An 18,638-nucleotide genomic window follows, 5' to 3' on the forward strand; every position below is an offset into this window, starting at 1 on the left:
GACGCTTCGGCTCCGGCAGCCCAGGGCACAGGAAAGGCGTGCACTTCTCTGCTTCCTCGTTGCTCACGTGGCAGGTTCTCTTCTGCTTTTGGAAGAGGAACTGGGAATGTTTAGGCTGGAGATGAGAGGCCAAAAACAACACGAATCAGGACCAATGACTGAATTACAGAGAACACACTCCACCTCACGATAAAGAGCTCCCAAGCAGCTGGTTCTGCCACTGAAGATGTTCACACAATGGAGCGGCCTCTGTCCAGACTCTTGTCGCGAGGACTCAGGCATTAGTTCACTTCCAGGATCTTTAAAGTCTTCTTTAACCCTGAGATTCTGAAATGCTCCAGTGGGTCCTGGACCTGCCTAGTAGGAAGAGGAGGCTGGGACTGAGGAATGGGAGGGGTTTAAGGAGCTTCCGGATAAGCCCCAGGTTTGGTGTGATGGGTGGCCCTGTGTGTCCCATGCCCAGTAATCTGGGCTCGGTCGCTGAGTATTAAGCATCTTTAAGGGACCATAGTACCATCGAGGAAGAACTCGGGCAGCAGGTGACGGAAAGATCTGGGCGCTGGAGCAGACAGACGGGATTCAAATGATGACCCTGACGCTTCCCAGCTCTGACCTTCACCAGCTCCTTTTACATCTCCAAGTTCCAAAGGGTGGATGTTACTGTCACTGTGTTTAGTATGGTCTACCGTTTTGGACTTTGTGGGTGTCAGTCCCATGCACAGTATTTTACACACACTAACCTCACAGCAACCCTGGAAGACAGGAACAGTATCATCCCCAGTTTTCAGATGGGGAAACTTAGGCCAAGAAAAACCAGAGGCCCTCCAGCTGATGGTGATGATCCTGGGATTCTGCCCCCTGTGCTCTGACCATGTTACCTAGCGTTCTTTGGTGAGATTAAATGATGTGATGTGTGAAAGGTCCAGAACATTCTTCTAGAGAGATTTCTTGGAAGGGATCAAGCCTGACGTATTATTCAGAGGGGAGATGCTTATTAAAGGAAGCAAGTTTGGACACAAAACCACTTTGAATCCTTTTTTTTTTTAAATGTATACATGTTGGAAGCAGGAACCCCCCTGTGAGATATCTCCAGGATGTAACTGTCCAGAATTTGCTTGAATGCCTTCAGTGTCCATATCAGCCTGGTTTCCAGCTCTGTAAGAAGCAAAGCAAGAGGGTCAAGACTCGGGAATTTCACTCTGCTTCTCTGTGTTACAGCTCTCAGCAGTTGGCGGCCAGCTCCTTGACGTCCTCCTCCACCCTGGTGGAGATCCTGGAGGCCATGAAGCACCCCTCGTAAGTGGCTTCTTTCATGAATGAGTGCAGGGGTGGGAGGATCCCATGGCCCAAGCTGGGGTGGTGCTCAGGCAGCGTGGTTTGGTGGGTTTATACCTGACTACGCTCAGCAGCTGTGAGACCTTGGGTGAGTCACTTGACCTCTCTGAGCCTCTGTTACCTTGTTTGTAAAGTGGGATTATAATGGTTGATTCACAGGATCGATGTGAGGATTGAATGAAATAATCATGTAAATTACCCAGTGTAACGCCCGACAAGCATAGGTGTTCTCTGAAGGCCAGGTTCTCTCCTCCCCCTTCTCCTTTTCCCCTGTAACACCTTCTTTTGTCCTGTCACAGGGATTTCTCTGAGTCTAGGATTAATGTGGAGAAATTGAGCTGTGGGGATCCTCACTTCAGATATCAAATGTTTTAGTGGGGGTCCCTTCTTTTTTACCTTCTCTTTCTGCTTGTTGCCGCCTTGGAACTCAGGACAGGAGTCCAGCTGCTCCCTGAGCAGAAGGGCCTCTCACCGTGCTGCTTCATCAGTGCGGAAGTGGTACACTGGCTGGTGAACAACGTGGATGGGGTGCAGACGCAGGCCATGGCCATCGACATCATGCAGGTAAGACCACAGAGCGGGGGCCCTCGCCAGTAATGAGGTCACCAGGTGGAGTAAGAGTCTGTTTTTAGTCAGTGTGAGGCCTGTCTGGGATCAACGAATCATAGAGCAGGTCTTGGTTCGAAAGGCACTACTTTACCTTGACTTAAACATCGGGCATAATCTGCCACCGGAACTGAAATGTTTTGGGCAGAATCTGTGCTTTTGAACCTTGGGGGAGTCTCTGTGAAGGATCCTCAGGCAGTGCCCTCCCTCTGCCTCAGCATCTTCCTGGCACCCCGCGCATCCTCTGTCGATCGCTGGGCACAGCAGAGTGGGGTCCACATCTCATTCGTCCTCCGCCCTGAGCAGGCCCCCCGAGCGCAGGCCATCCCTTACTGTGTGTTTCCACATCACCAGTGCCCGCCGTGTTGCTTGGCACATGGTAGGCACTGAGCAAGCACTCGCTGAATTTAATGACACTGTTCTGAACTGGAATTAAACTCGAGAGAAGGGGAAAGGGAGAGGTCGGTTCACACCGTACTGTCCACACAGAGGCCCCCATGGGGAATCAGTGCTGTTTGATCAATACTTGTCTATATAATAAAATTATTAAAAACATGCATGAGAATTACATTTCGCTAACCATTTATTTCTGGAGAGAGAGGAAGGGGAGTGAGACATGGGAGACTCCATAGAGATTTTTTAATTTTTATTTTATTTGGCCACGCTGCACAGCTTGCGGGATCTTAGTTCCCCGACCAGGGATCGCACCCACACCCTCGGCAGTGAAAGTCCTAACCACTGGACTGCCAGGGAATTCCCGAGATGTTTTTTTTTTTTAAACAAAAATCTCTGAAGTCTGTATAGCAAAAAGTTAAATTAGTTGAATTTAGCTGATGGCATGACCTGGATTTTCTTTATACTTCTCTGTATGTTTGAAATATCTGATGATACTGTATTATGCATTTGCATTTTATAATATAATTTACACCAGGCACAGCATTTAACACAGCGCAGTCGTCACCGCTGATGGGGGTGGAGAGTGGGGTTTGAGGGCTGCACCTCTGAGATGTTCCCCTGCAGGAATTTCAGAGCTTCGTTGTCTCTCCTTCTAGAAAATGCTGGAAGAGCAGCTCATCACACACGCCTCTGGTGAAGTCTGGCGGACCTTCATATATGGCTTCTATTTCTACAAGATAGTGATGGACAGAGAGCCTGAGCGAGGTGAGGCGAACTGTTGCCCGTGGGGCAGGTGTTTCCTGGTGACATGCTCCGTTAAATGACGGTGCTTCTCGAGCTCCTCGTGTGATGCTGTCCCCTAAGTTGACGGATCCGTCAGCCTCCTTGAGCATCTGTACTTACTTTGAGCATCACCAGAGTGACAAAGGGTTTCTTAAAGCCACAGTACATTCTTGGTGAGCACAGTGTGGATGGAAGATAAGCCTAAAAGAGGCTGAGGCAAATGATGAGGAAATGCCCGCGGCTCATTTGCTGGTCACTGTTTTTACTCACGGCGCCCCCGACCCCCACCCAGTGCAGGTGGGTCTGAGTATAACATGACAGCTCTCATCTAACTGAGAGCACTTTTTACTTGCTGGGCCTTCAGACTCCATCTCTTCCTCCAGGAAGACTAGCAAGCTTTCCAAGATAAATTTCAAGTATTTTGTTTTTTAATGAATAAAAGGAATTCCCAGAAGGGGAGCAATTTCCAGCCTGGTCAGAGCTGCAGGCACCCAGGGTTCCGACCAGCATCTCCAGTCCCTCCCGAGCACACAGGGACCTTGGAGGGGAGTGACTCCCACCCTTCAGACAGACAGCTTCTCGGCCTCTGGGCTTCGGGAATACTCCATCAGATGAAGCGGCTGGTGCCACTCACTGGCGCTCTTATCCAAGCATGTATTGGAAGTGGATCCGTCTAGGTTTTTTCCTCGTAGACACCAAGTGTGTCCATCACCCCTCTTCCCTTAAATTCTGAGTTTGACCAGTAGACACCCACCTTACCTTCAAGGTGAAAAACCCCCAGTTACTGTCACATGCTCTGAAATTAGAGGTCTGAAACTGGGGATAAAATATTTTTTTAATTGAAGGAGAGGTTGCATAACATAAAACTAACCATTTTAGTTATTTATTTATTTGGCTTTTTTTTTTTTTTTGGCCGTGGGGCACAGCTTGCGGGATCTTGGTTGAATCTGGCTGGGCCACTGCGGTGAAAGCACTGAGTCCTAACCACTGGACCACCAAGGAGTTCCCAAAACTAACCATTTTAAAAGGCAGTGGCATGGAGTATTCTAAGTGTCATGCAACCACCACCTCTATCTAGTTCCAGACCTCTTCCATCGCCCTGAAAGGAAACCCCGTCCTCATTAGGGCTCCCTCCAAAACTCCTCTTCCCCCAGGCCCTGGCCACCACCAGTCAGCTTTCTGTCTCTGAAGACTGGCCTGTTCTGGACATTTCACCCAAGCGGGCTCACACGCTCTGTGGTCTTTTGTGTCTGGCTCGTTAGCGTTGTGTTTTCAGGTTCACCCGTGTTGGGCGTGAACCGGTGAGCACACGAGAGCTTGTGCTGAGGGCTCCCCCTCCCCTCTGCCCTTCCCAGTGGCCGTGCAGCAGCCCACTGCCTGGCACACGACGGCGGTGGACGACTTCGCCAGCTTCCAGCGCAAGTGGTTTGAGGTGGCCTTCGTGGCCGAGGAGCTCTTGCACTCGGAGATCCCTGCCTTCCTGTTGCCCTGGCTGCCCAGCCGGCCAGCCTCCTACGCCAGCAGGCACAGCTCCTTCAGCCGCAGCTTTGGGGGCCGGAGCCAGGCAGCTGCGCTTTTAGGTAGGTGCCCAAGCAGATGGAGCCCGGGGACACACTGGCGGGTGGCTGAGCAGAGGGGCAGCCAAAGGGGCGGTGCCACGGGAACCAGGGTTAGGGCCCCCGTGGCTGTCACACTGTGACTGTTAGCACCGTGGCTCCTGTGCGGCTTTCACCAGCCTAGTGGGTCGAGCTCATCATTGTCCCAACAAACCAACAGGGCTCAGCAGTTGTCAGATCAGGGCAGGACACTAATCTTCTATGGATAGGAGAGGACAGACGGTGTGGTCACTTTTCCCAAGAGGCTCAGGACACAGGGGACGTGAGCTGGTGCTCACTGCTGGTTTAGCTCTTGCCAGAGGCTGTCCCATGACTACAACATCCTAGGACCTCAGAAGAAGAAGACCTCAGAGGTGTCCACTCCAGGCACTCACCCTGTGCGTGACCCTCCTCTCTGCCCTCCCTCCCCAAATGTGCTTACCCCATCAAGGGATGCACACCGGGATTCTTCTTTCCCTTCCTCGGTTCCTGCAGCCCTAAGATGGGGTGAGCACCTGCTTATTGAACAGTGGTGACCTCTGCTCTCAAGGACCGGACTGATGGGTCGAGATGTGAGCGTCTTTAGAAAATGCGTGCCCTAGGCAGGGCGTCGTGAGATTTCCCTCAAAGGCAGGTTGGAGAGACCCTCAAAACCCTCTGGATGGAGGGAAGCAAACGTAACATAGGCCGAACTCCAGGGAAATTCCCCATTCTACTTGGTTAGCCCAGAAGTGCCCGGCTAATTGGAATGCTTGCCTAGCTGGTGGAATGGAAACGCTACAAGTCGTCACAGTTTCCAGATTCTCAGAGTTGCTCAGGGCCAGTGTGGCCAGTGCTTTGTGCGAGAGGCAGGGGACAGACCACTGCTTCTCACCAAGGTCTCCACGGGTGTGTGTGCAGGGTCCCAGCCCGTGTGCTGCACTTACCCCTTGGTTAGGGTTACTGCTTCTGGGAAATGCGTCATCATTTTGGTTCTGGAGGCTATCTTGACAGTCTCTCTAGGGACATCCTCATTTCCAAAGTCTTCTCCCGCAGCCGCTGGTACAACCCTCTCGTGACTGCCGTCATCTGAAGCTCAGGATGAGATTTGTGTCATTTGGTTTAGCTTTGGTTCTTAGTTACTTCAAAAAGTGTGGTCAAAAAGGAAAAGCATATGGGAAAATATGTCCAAAAAAGAGGAAGAGTAGGGGCAAAGAGATTTATGTCTACAGCGGGTAGTTTATCAACCTGGGGTATTCTTCACCCTGTACAGGGGTGTCAGGAGGGTCGGTGGTTCTGAAACTAGGCAGAATCTTTCATATGTGCATGTTTTCTGGGAAAACATCCACTTACTAGGTTTTCAATGGCTCCCATGATTGTTATAGTGGAATTTTACTCCATCAGCTTCCTTTCCCACCACCCCTCCCACAGGAAGTGGGTTTCTTTTCCTTTTAAACCCAACACGGCATTATTACAGCTACTTCTCTCCAGTAACACCCCTCCCACCTCTGTGTTAGGACATGAGATCCTTCTTCCCAGCATTTTTTCAGGTTAGAATATAGACTTTTACTGTATTGTTTACTTAAGTGAAATTGGTCTATCTGTAGTGTTGAGTATTTTTCTCAGAAAAAAATCAAAATGACATAGAAGGGGAAGAAGGCCTTTGTACCATTTATGACCTGCTCCCTTTTTCGTTCATTCATTTTGATGTGTTCCTTTTTAGACATTCCTAATTCTCAGTTGGAAGTTAGCAGCAGAAAACTGTTTTGAAATGCCTGACGGCGGCACATGGTCCTGTCTGGCTTGGTCTGTGGTGGCTCCACTTCCCCACCCCTGTCATCTTGTGTCGCTGAGCCGTGAAGCTCAGGGGATCCGAGACCCCGGAAGAGGCAGCACTGCATCCCTTGAGCCAGTCCCACGCCTTTTACTTCTCAGCCTTCTCTTGCAGCCCACCGGATCTCAGGCTCAGAAGGGGCTGTAGGGCACCTCGGTCCAAACCCTGATGTTTGAATGTCTTCCACAGCAGCCCTGAGGAGTGGGGAGCCAGCCGCTCTTTGAAAACTCCCACCCACGTGGCACTCACTCCTGAGATTGCTCGTTCTGTCGGTGGGCAGAGCTGGTTGTTACCTTTACCTTCACTCCCCTCCCTGAGATGCTGTTCTTTCTCCTCCTGTGACACCGATCCCCTCCTCAGGTCTTTGACAACCCGTCTCTGTGACACGGGTGAAGGATGCTCAGCCTGGGTTTGTCCTTATTCACTGGCCTCGCTATATCTCCCTATCCCAAGGGGAACAAGCCGGTCCTCATGGAAGTCGAGAAGAGATGCAGAGAATTGGCCAGGGGCTGCACCTCAGCTGGACTCACACCATTGTCAGCATCCTCAGCCCACAGCGTCTGCACTGTCACCTCCCCTACTGAGGAGTGAAGCCAGTGGTATCTTGAGCCCGTAACCACTAGGCTGAACAGTGCGCTTCCTCTGGCTTCCTCAGACCAGCCTGTTCTGAACTTGACGTGCCACATGGGAGAGGAGACATGTGCAAGGTCACTGCTGGTGTTTTCTGAGTGCCCTTTCTTTTGTGACCGGGGCTTTTCACCTACAGAGAACACACTGTCCAAGCCCAGAGAGCAAACTTCCTTCCTTGAGTTTGGGCTGTTCAGTAAAGGGTTCCTCTGGCGGTGTCAGGCGTCAGGAACACGAGGCAGAGACAGAAACTCGTTCTGATGAGACTTTTAGCACCAGAGCCACCTAGTTCTTTAGGCTTAAGCAGCGTCCATGGGAGTCTTAGGCAGACCTCTGATGGAGCAGTGGTGATAAGCCCGTGGCTTAAACTGGGAGGAAGGAATAACAGGAGGAGGAGGAAAGGAGGAGAGTCACAAGGGAGGGTGGCCAGAGGAGAAGGCAGGAGGGAAGTCCGAGAGCCCTTCTCATCCATGTTTCACTTGACCCTCCCCTCTTCTCTGCAGAGCAGCTGGACGGGCGCCCTCTCAGTTTGCAGACGAGGAGCCAAACCAGGAGGGGTGGAGCAATGTTCTCAGGGGCGCAGGGCTTGGACAGCAGGGCTTAGGTCTTCCCAGTCCAAGTCGACAGTGTCTCCCACTTTGCACGTTCTGGTTTTTTTTTTTTTTTTGCACGTTCTGGTTTTGAGAGAATGACAAGCTGTGTACCTCGCAGCTGAGTGTTGGTCTGCCCAGGTCCCGTTCAGCGTCCGAGCGGCAGCTCCACTGCCCCCCCAGCACAAGTTCATTCAAATTGCTGACTTAAGAGCTGTTACTTGTGTGTGATAAAAGCCACTCGGGGCTTCTACCTGCAGAACCCAGAACTAAGCTGACTGCCGCAGAGAAATGTCACTGGATTCAAGGGGGCAGGGGAGAAAGAGGGTCCGATCGTAGTTTGCGGAAGCCCCATGTGTGGCAGTGCCCAGCCAGGTGGAGCAGAGCCCTAATCTTCTTACTTCTGAGCCCGCTTTGGGCCTTTAGTCTGGTCAGGAACTTGACAGTCTGACCCGTCTCTAAAACACCCCTGTCTTGGTTGAGAAGGATTTCTGAGCAGGAGCCCAGATTGGATGAGCCACTTTGGCACTGACCTGACATCCTTGGGCAGCACACGGTTGTTGGGACAGAGCGTTAGCCTTCATTAAGAGTTTTCATTTCTTGAGAAACAATTATAGAACTATTGCCTTCCTGGGTTGAAACCAGAAAAGCAAGACCTTCTCCTCGCTGTGGTCCGGGTTGTGTGTCCCATCATGTCCCTTCGTGGTCACTGGAATTGGAAGATCTGGGGCTCAGCCTGGCTGAGGTTCTGACTCTGATCTTGGCCAAGACGTTTTTCCTCCATGGGTTGCTGTTTCCTCATCTGTAAATCAGGAATTGGATTAGATTAGGGGAAGCGAACTATGGTTTAACCAGCCACATCTGGCCTGTCACCTGTTTGTTCATTTGTTTGTTTTATAATAAACTTTATTTTTAGAGCACTTTCAGGTTCACAGCAAAACTGAGCAGAAAGTACAGTTTCCATATACTCCCTGCCCCGCCCCGCACAACCTGCACACATGCACAGCCTCCCCTGCTATCAGCGTCACCACTGGAGTGGGATACTTGTTACAATCGACAACCCTACACTGACACATCATTATCACCCAAAGCCCATGGTTTCCCTTAGGGTTCAGTCTTGGTGCTGTGCATTTTATGGGTTTTGACAAATGTATAATGACATGTATTCACCATTATTGTATCACACAGAGTAGCCTGACTGCCCTAAAAATCCATTTGTTTTTGTAAAGTTTTACTGGAACACAGCTGCGCCCACTCGTTTAGGTAAACCTGAGGCTGCTTTTGCACTGTAACGGCAGCATTGAATAGTTGAAACAGAGGCCTTGTAGCCTGCAAAACCTAAAATATTTACTACGTGGACATTTATGGAAAGCATTTGCCGAGCCCTGGACTAGCTGATTTCCAGGAAGCATCTGGAATCTGCAGTTTCACATCTGGATGCTCAGTTGTTTTCTCTTCCTCCTCACCCCCTGCCTTCCTTTCCCTCCCCCCGGCCACCAACCTCCCCCCCTGCCATGTAGCTGCCACTGTCCCAGAGCAGAGGACCGTGACCCTGGACGTGGATGTGAACAACCGCACAGACCGACTGGAGTGGTGCAGCTGTTACTACCACGGCAACTTCTCACTGAACGCGGCCTTCGAGATCAAGCTGCACTGGATGGCGGTGACCGCCGCTGTGCTCTTTGAGATGGTGAGACCCCCTTATGTGCGGTCAGGCCTGGGCTCACCTGGCAGACGGGCGCGCAGGTGCTCGGTAGAGATTCACGTCACTCAAAAAATGGTTTTCACTTCAGGCTCCTATTACCTTCACGTGGACCGTTGGATTAGCCTCTTTCAAAAAATTAAGCATAGTGAAAAATTCAAACAGTCGAAAAGGGTGTGTAGATCAGGGTTTCTGACCCTTGGTGTGCTACTGACACGTAGGGCCGATGGTTCTGTCATGGGGGGGCCTGGCCTGTGCATTGTAGGATGTTGAACAACATCCCTGGCCTCTACCCACCAAATACCAGTAGCATACCCTCCTGTGACAACCAAAAATGTCTCCAGATATTGCTGTGTCCCCAGGGAGGGGAGGCATTGCCCCCAGCTGAGAATCACTGGTGCAGAGCAGAATGTAACCCTCTCTCCCACCCTCACCCTGTTCCCTGGGACTTCCATCTACTGCCCTGCCACTTTGCTGGTACTTGGAGAGAGATTCTGTGCATATAGAGGCCCTGTTACTTTTACTTTTTTTTTTTTTTTTTAACAGACATAGTAGCTCAGAATATTTACTATTCATGTTGTGCTTTTCCTATCATCTATATATCTTCTGTATCAATATAAATAAGTCGGCTTCGCTGTAGTTGTTTTTTAATTTGTTTTGCCTCATTTGGGGGGAAAGTTTTTAAAATAACATTTGTTTCTTAAAAGTTAACATGTGCGTAATAGGAAACTAAAAAACACAAGAAGTAAAAAATCAAAGTCATCCGTAATCACAAGTATTTTAGAGTCTGACACGTCCTTCTAGGTCCCGTTTATGTATCTATGCAACTAAGCATCCATTTTTATGTAATTAAGATTCTATAGTTATGTATCATGTGTTTTGTTTTTGTTGGGCTGCACCGTGTGGCATGCGAGATCTTACTTCTCCAACCAGGGATCGAACCAGCGCCCCCTGCAGTGGAAGCACAGACTCTTAACCACTGGACCACCAGGGAAGTCCCTGTATCATGTTTTTTTTATACATCATGAATATTTACCATTTCAAATTTCCAAAGCTACCTGAGTATTTTGGTAACCAAGAACACACTACATCAGCTCAATTTGGAAGACATTGCCTCATTATTTTTAAGGGCTGCAGAATACTCTGTTGCTTGTTTGTATCATAGTTTATCTACACAATCCTCTGTTCGTGAATATCACTGCTATTAACTGGTTCTCTACAGGGGTGGGGGAGGTGTGTGGTTGTGACCTGTTAGGAGCATTTGGCATATCTGGAGACATTTTTACTTGCCCCAAATGGTGGGGGTGCCCCTGGGGTCTAGCGGGTGGTGGGGAGACCAGGGATGTAGCCCATCATCCTATAGCACAGAGCACAACACAGCCTCTACGGCAAAGAATCCCCCAGCCCCAGTGTCTCAAGTGCCAAAGCTGAGAAGCCCTGTTTCAGTTGGTCTCCTGACTGTTTCTGCTTCTCGTCCACCGTGGTCCAGCTGCCTCATCAGGTCACTCATTGCTCCTGGCCACCCCCCATCCCAGGCTGTGTGTCTAAAATAAATGCTCCTTAGCCGAGCTGTCAGTGTCTTCCAGGAGCCTTCGTGAGCCATCTTTATGGTCTCCTACCCTTTTTTATATGCTCTCTCCTTCAGCCCCAAAGAGTATTTCTCTGTGGCTTCAACTGAATCCCACGCCCCTCCAACACTGGTCCAAACATCTCATTGCACAGCTGAAAGCAGCTGGAAAGTTCAAAAAGAGTTTGGAAGAGCCTAGGAGATGACCAAAGGGAAAGGAGCACAGCGTCGGCTGGCAACGTACAGGTTTTTTTGTCCGGGGCTCAAAAGCCTAGTTTTATCCCTATAAGACGTGGAAGAGATTGGTCTACGTCTCTGTCTGCCCAACCCCTGTCTGCCTCCAAATGGCATTACTGTCTTTGAGGACCCCTCCCATGGAGACACTCCCATCCAGGGAACATTGTTAAGGTCCAAATCAAAAAAGACGCCCAGCTGCCCATTCCGCTCAGCTTGCAGGGGACACCAGCTCTTCCCCAGCGGGTCAGCGCTGGGATGACCACTCCCTCCAGCCAGAACTAACCCTCTGGCCCAGTGCGATAGCGTCCTCCTCAGAAGCCCCACCAGGTGACACTGTCTCAGAACCACACAGCCACAGTGTTCTCTCTCACTCACACACGCGCACACACACACACACACAGAGATACAGTTATAATTTGGCGGGAAGAAGAGTATTTATTTCCTCAGAGGAGTTTAGCATCTATCTTTTAAAAAGTACACTTTGCACATCAATTCATGTAAAACCCACTGAAAGCTGCTCATTTTTATCATGATTTTATTAAGTTTTTAAGAATCTCGAGTGTAGGTTAATTATTATTTTAAGGCCATGTCCACATTTGTTATAAACCACATTTTATTTAGATAAATATTACATAAGCCTTAGAAATTACTTGGTCAAACAGAGACCTTGGTGTTTTGGTCATGGTTAGGAGTGTTCCTGGGAGAAAAGCTAAGAGTGGGGAGGTTTGTCGTTAAGCCCCAGTAACTTTTATTCTCGGTCAGTCTTCAGACAGATGGCGTTTGGGAGCTTGCAGAGAGCAGCTCTCATTCTGCGAGGTCAGCGCTTGTCACTTTTGGCCAGAGGCCACCATGATCATCTTGCAGCCCGCGTCTTATCTCTCTCAGCCAGCCTGAGTGGATTGTTTTCCTATTTGATACTTTGGACTTAGTAAATTTTTGATAAAGGACAAAATTAGAAGGACTTAACCTATATCCTGTGACTTTCCTCCAACATCCTATGGAGCAAGAAGAGGCAGGACATAGCTCTCTCTAGCCTGTTCCTCCCGAAAGAGCCCCTGAAGTTGCAGAAACTCAGGCTGTGAGGAGCCATGCGCTTACCTCCCGGTCTTCCAAGGATTCACAGGAGGTTCAACTGTGTTTCCTCCTCCCAGGGCGGGTCTGGAGCCGGTGGACATTAATCAGTGAACCTGTGGATCAATACGCAGGCCATCACTCGGGTGGCTTCACTCCTCAGGAAGTTACTTCTCTTGTCAGAATGAACTTGGAGGTGACGCTGTGTGTTTCTGTGCTTCCCACCAGGTCCAAGGTTGGCATCGCAAGGCCACCTCCTGTGGCTTTTTGTTGGTGCCGGTTTTGGAGGGTCCCTTTGCGCTGCCCAGTTACCTGTACGGCGACCCGCTCCGGGCCCAGCTCTTCATCCCACTCAACATCAGCTGCCTGCTCAAGGAGGGCAGCGAGCACCTGTTTGACAGTAAGAGACACCCCTCTCCGGAGGGCCTGTTACCCACGTAGACCCTTCCCCCAGGGTCGCCTCTCGAGGCGCCTGGAGGCCAGCTTTTTTTTTTTTTTTTTTTTCAATTTGGTAAAATGGAGGCCAGCTTTTCACGGGCCAGTGAAAAGAAGGAGCCTTGTAGTCAGGGGGCTAGAGGATTTTGTTTGTTTGTTTTTTATAAATTTATTTATTTATTGGCCACGTTGGGTCTTCGTTGCTGCGCGCGGGCTTTCTCCAGTTGTGGCGAGCGGGGGCTACTCTTCGTTGCAGTGTGCGGGCTTCTCATTGCGGTGGTCCCTCCTTGTTGCGGAGCACAGGCTCTAGGCACGCAGGCTGCAGTAGTTGTGTCACTCAGGCTCAGTAGTTGTTGCTCGTGGGCTCCAGAGTACGGGCTTAGTATTTGTGGCACACGGGCCTAGTTTCTCCATGGCATGTGGGATCCTCCTGGACCAGGGCTCGAACCCGTGTCCCATGCACTGGAAGGCAGATTCCCAACCACTGCGCCACCAGGGAAGTGCTGGGGCCAGAGTTTCAATCCTGATTCTTCACTTAGTGGCTGAGCAACCCTGGGCAAGTCACTTAATGTCTCTGAGCCTCAAATGCCTTATTCCTGAAATGGGGGTGACCAGAGCTGCCTCACTAGCTCAAGAAGACCCTCGTAAGGCCTGGAGGGGACGGTGGGTGGGAGAGGGCGCTGTGCTCTGTAAATCTCGAGCAGCACCAGGCTTCTCCCTACACCCTCCTCTCTCTGCTCCAGCCTTACTGGTTTGGGCGGCAGGAATCTGATCCTCACTGGAGGCTTGGATCTGCTGCTCCACGAATAAAGGCCAGAAATGGGAGGCATTGAAAGCAAAAACAGGACACAGTGTGCTGTTGTGCAAAGCTGAGATGCGTCAGCACCTGGAGGACGCGGGACCCCCTCAGAGTGCTTCCCCGGAATGGAGACCATGGGGCCAACCCCACCCGCTGCTCCACCCTCGTCTACCAGACTCTGAGGGCAGGTATAGACAGATGGAGGGATGAGCTGACTTCACACAGCATGGACTTTTCATCACCAAGCACTCATTTCAGTGAGCATGTAATTAGCTCCTACAAAGCACCCCATGAGCTCATGGATGATCTTTTTATAACGAAAAGCTAGAGTTGCTGCTGGTGTGTCAGAGCCCTGTAGACTCTCAGGCGTAGAAATTATCAGTGTGGAGAAAAAAACTTTTGAGGTGAAGGAGATGCTTTTTCCTGAGTTCTTATGAGTCTGTGCTGTGTTTGGTGGCAGAGAAACGGCCCCCCCACCCCCGGGGTGCAAAGAGCTTTTGTTCCAAAGGCCCACCTGTACATTCTTTACATCTTGGAAGACATTTGTGTATAGACACAGTGTTTTAAGTGATAGTTGGGGTTCCAGGTGAGCCCCCCGGCCCCTGGAGGCTGAAGATCCTGGGATCTTTAGGGTTTACAAAGCACCCCCCAACCCCCCCACACACACACATTCTCATTTACCCTCATGGTGTGGCCGAGGGGGGACTGTTTTTTGCCGTCCTGAAATGGCAGGTGATTATGTCTGCATCTGATGACTTTAAGCCAGGCACCGCCTCCTACTGCTGTTTTTAACATGTTGAGGGGAAGGCGAGATCTCCCCCCATACCACCCAAAGACTCTTCTGGGGTTTTCCACCTTCGCTGTAACAGCGCAGGGGTGCTCGCAGGGCTGGCACTGGAGGACATTTCTGTGTGAACCGATGGTTTTCCCTGCCAGTCGTAACCCAGTCTTCAAGACCAGCATCCCCTGTTGGTTGCCATGGTTACAGCTGAACGAAAGGAGTCCTAGTTGAAAGGAATAAGGACTTGAATCTAAAAATCAATTTTCTTGCTTCTGTGCCACCTCTCTTCCTGTTATCTCCCGTTCTGATAATAGGGAATTCAAAATCTTAAAAATCTGACAAGAATACACTGTCTGTTTTTATCTGTTAAAGCCAAAGTCTTTTCTCTTTTCTGCTCTTTGGTTACCCAGAATCCTCAAATCTAACCTAGATATAAAATTCCAAATACAGAAAGAGCAACAAAGCCCCTGCAGGCACCCCTGGCCTCTGGGACGAGGTCTCATGTGGTTGCTGCCCCAGCCCTCCACACCTTGATCCCGAGAGCAGCCCCGGCCTGTTGCCTCTGCTGTGTGACAGCTGCCTCAGCCCTGCCACCTCCTCACCCTGCTCCTGTCCTCACACCAGCCAGGCTGGAGCACGAAGTGGGCGGTGGGGGCGGGCACTCACCTGCCCTGCCCCCTCCCCTCCCCTCCCCTCCCCAGCTGATCACATTTCCAAAAATCATTTTATATTGATTTGCTTCAATTTCCCCACCCCTAAAATGGAAGATTGGGATTTTTGTTTTCTCCTTAGAAGCAAATGACATTCATTTCAAGCTTATCTCTTGGTTGTATTTTAATATCCTGCTCCTTTCCGCTTTTGGCACAGACGGTCATTAGAATGAGTCTTATACCAAGTTCTAGTAGCTCACACGGGTCGCTGAGGACTCATATTCCTCTCCTTTCTAGACCCTGATGAAGCTTGAGGGCTGTCACTGTCTTTAGGATATCCCTCCTTGGGGTGGAGGCTGGTCTTTCTGAAAGCAGGTGGTGTGAAAAAGCAGAGCTCAGGCTCAAGGGGGGAGCATTGCCAAGAGTAGTGAAGGATACCCAAGGCTGGACCCAGGGAGATTTGCAAATCTTGGAATCACAACTCGGCATTTACTCTTTTTTCCTTTTAGGCTTTGAACCAGAAACATACTGGGACCGAATGCACCTTTTCCAGGAAGCCATTGCACACAGGTTTGTCCCTTAGCAAGAGGGAAGCATGGGGAGGCATCAGTGTTTGTCTCAAATAGCAGTTACCACAGCGAAGCCCAGTTCATTCCCTTTCTGGGGAGATGGACCCAGTCCACCAGTGACAGATTCACTGCTTATCTCCGACTAGTCCCTCTGCCTTGGTTTCAGAGATGAGCACCACCTGTCCGGTTCCTGGAGCTGTAGTTTTTCAGACTTGCTTCCCTCTTCTTCCAGTTTGTAGGAGAGCAGAGAGCTCTCTCCTCAGCCTCCTACAGGACCTGGAGCCAAACTCTCCAGGAGGTGAAAAACTGTAGAATCTGTCAGGAGCCTCTTGACACATGTTGAGAAGACAATGAATGGTTAAAAAGCAATAGATACGTTCAGTAGATATTTACTGGTACCTAATATGTATACCAGGGAGAGCCTTTCCTAGGCTTAGCTGTATCCCCCAGGCCGGTCCAGCTGGGTCTCTAGAACATCACTAACTCAGTGTCCGGTTGCTGCCTTGTGTTATTCATAGAAAATCAGAGCCTCCTGTGCCTGCTTCAGTGTCATATCATCTTGTTCAGGCGCCTTCAGCTGTCCCCGCCCCACCTGGCACACCCCCCTCCGTGCACAGCCCCCCACCAACCGCAGGATAAAGTCCGGACTCTTCAGCCTCCCCCACCCAAGCTGGCCCAGGCCTGCCTTAGACCTTACTCAGCCCTTTTCTTCAATGCTTGGTAAAGGCTGTGAAATGAATGCCAGGGCACCTGACTTCCTCCGTCCAGTAGGAGGGGGTGCAATTTGGGGCGGTCAATGAAGAGGTAGGTGGGAAAGGACTTTGATGTGGGAAGCGGACAGGCCTGGTTCACCTCGGCCTCCACCGGCATCTGGCTGAGGAACCGTGAGGTGCTTTGCCTTCGAGTTCTCCCCCTTCACCGGGTTTGTTGGGAGGGTTCCCTGACGTTCCCAGCACCTAGTAGGGCCCCAGGAGATAGTAGTTATTATGAGGAAGACGAGTTTGTCAGCAGGTCCTGCTGATCCACGCTGAGTAAATAGAGAGCCTTGATCGGAAAGTAGAGAGGAAGAAGGGCAGACTCCAGAGCCGTTCCTGCATGTGCTAGAACCAGCTGACAGTGATGAGCTGGCAGTGCCCATCAGCCGATCTGTTTATGCGTCTGACTTCACATGTTCTTCAGTAAATAATTATCAAGTGCCCGTGTAAAGCCAGCAGCTTCTGTAGAGGATGCAACACAGCACCTCCCTGGAGCTCAGTCCAGGAAGGGAGACAGGGTTTTCCCTGCTATAGTTCTGCCTCATCACAGGCTTCATTACATAAACCCCTCAGACTCAGGGCAGGGGCCATATCTGCCAATGCATCCTTTACAGCACTTAGCAGGTAAAGTGTAATACATGCGCTTTGTGGAAATTAAAAAACCAGGAATAGAACAAGCCATGGATGCCTGTTTCCAGAACACAGCGAGGCAGGGCCCTAGCTTTCCTCGTCTTAAGGAAAGGACTCCAGTTATGATATTTCTCAATGCAAAACCTTTATTGAGAACTACTGTGTGCTTAGTGTGGGAGAACTGAGAGGAAGGGGAGAGGGGCCTGGCTCAGCAGAGTTAAGATAAGGGCCTTCCCCGGGGGAGCTGACAGTCTTGGGGGTGGGCGCAGGGGGGAGGGCTGATGCGATGGAGTGGGGGGTGGCTGGGTGGAGATGAAGGCTGGAGGAGGGAGAGCTGGGCAGGTGAGAGGCTCTCAGCACCAGAGAGGAAAGGGGGCCGGGATGGTGGGAAGTGGTGAGGACAGTGAGGAGCAGCCTGAATGTTCCACCTGAAAGAGACTTTCCAGATCCCATGGCCGTCGGAGAGTCGTGTTAGCCACACTCTCGCTCCCCCCAGCACGCCCCCCCGCCCCCCCCCGCCATGTCCCTGTAGCCCAGGGGGCCCTCATCGGCCTGTCTCCCTGTCCTTCCCTTAGATTTGGGTTTGTTCAAGATAAATATTCTGCCTCTGCTTTCAACTTCCCTGCTGAGACCAAGCCTCAGTACATCCACGTCACAGGTGAGGCGCTCCAGGCGCAGTGTGGACGGGGCGGGGTCTGGGGCGGCCGAGGTAGGACCGGGAGCCCCAGAGTGGGGGCGGGGGGCTGGCCCGGGCACCCTCCCTCCCTCCTTCCCGGAGCTGTGACCTGGCCCCTGTCCCCACAGGCACGGTGTTCCTGCAGCTGCCCTACTCCAAGCGCAAGTTCTCGGGGCAGCCACGGCGGCGCCGCAACTCCACCAGCTCCGCCAGCCAGAGCCTGTTCTGCGAGGAGAGGGTGGGCTACAGCTGGGCCTACAACACCATGCTGACCAAGACCTGGCGCTCCAGCGCCACCGGCGACGAGAGGTTTGCTGACCGGCTGCTGAAGGACTTCACGGACTTCTGCGTCAACCGTGACAACCGGCTGGTGACCTTCTGGACGAGCTGCCTGGAGAAGATGCACGCCAGCGCCCCGTGATGGGCGGGGGGCGAGGGGCCGGGGGATACTGTCCTGCTGCTGATGGTACTCGGTGGGGTCAGGCAGGCTGGGGTGGTGGGGGCTGTGGGTGCTGCTTGGCCCCCGCCAGCCTCTATCCGCTCCAGGAGAAAGACTGCGGAAGCCTCCGGCACCCGGGAGCAGGTGGGAGGGCGCCCCCGTGCACGTCCTCAGCAACAGAGTGGCTCCCGTGAGCGTCCTTTCCTCCACCGCCCGCAGGTACTTCTCGCCCAGGAGGAGTGTGCACAGGATGTAAGATAACTTTGTGAAATAATGTACCATAGGCTCACACCAACTGTATATACCTGTACAGAGCAGTAACAGGAATAAACTGGCCCGTGTGGCATCTCTGTCCCCAGCCTGGTACCGGGCAGCAGCAATCCTGTCTTCGGCTGGGCAGTCGTGCCCTGCCGCTGGGGCCCTGGAGGCCGATGAGGCGGCCACAGACGCTGGGGAGGACTCCAGAATTCACTTGGGGGTCTGGCTGTGAGTTTACTGAAAGGTTTCTCTTCACGGGCCCTCGGGCAGGAGAAGAGAGTTCCGGGCAGGCCTCATGAGCAGACAGGACGAGGTGCTGGGATC

At 51.5% G+C, this 18,638-nt stretch overlaps 1 protein-coding gene across 3 annotated transcripts in view; it reads left to right on the forward strand.

The window, feature by feature from the left end:
* Nucleotides 1–18,407, forward strand: part of DEPDC5 (DEP domain containing 5, GATOR1 subcomplex subunit) — a 93,308-nt gene extending 74,901 nt beyond the window's left edge. For all 3 annotated transcript variants that reach the window (XM_082667208.1, XM_082667207.1, XM_082667209.1), the window contains 9 exons: nt 1,219–1,296; nt 1,767–1,899; nt 2,994–3,102; nt 4,476–4,700; nt 9,266–9,435; nt 12,551–12,722; nt 15,497–15,557; nt 17,517–17,599; nt 17,746–18,407. In XM_082667208.1, the coding sequence (XP_082523334.1) occupies nt 1,219–1,296; nt 1,767–1,899; nt 2,994–3,102; nt 4,476–4,700; nt 9,266–9,435; nt 12,551–12,722; nt 15,497–15,557; nt 17,517–17,599; nt 17,746–18,038 (1,324 nt within the window). In that variant the 3' untranslated portion in view covers nt 18,039–18,407. The remainder of the gene's footprint in view (nt 1–1,218; nt 1,297–1,766; nt 1,900–2,993; nt 3,103–4,475; nt 4,701–9,265; nt 9,436–12,550; nt 12,723–15,496; nt 15,558–17,516; nt 17,600–17,745) is intronic.
* The last annotated feature ends 231 nt before the right edge of the window (nt 18,408–18,638 follow it).

Source organism: Grampus griseus (assembly GCF_964374135.1).
Source record: "Grampus griseus genome assembly, chromosome: 12".
In the NCBI taxonomy this organism is placed as follows: Eukaryota; Metazoa; Chordata; class Mammalia; order Artiodactyla; family Delphinidae; genus Grampus; species Grampus griseus.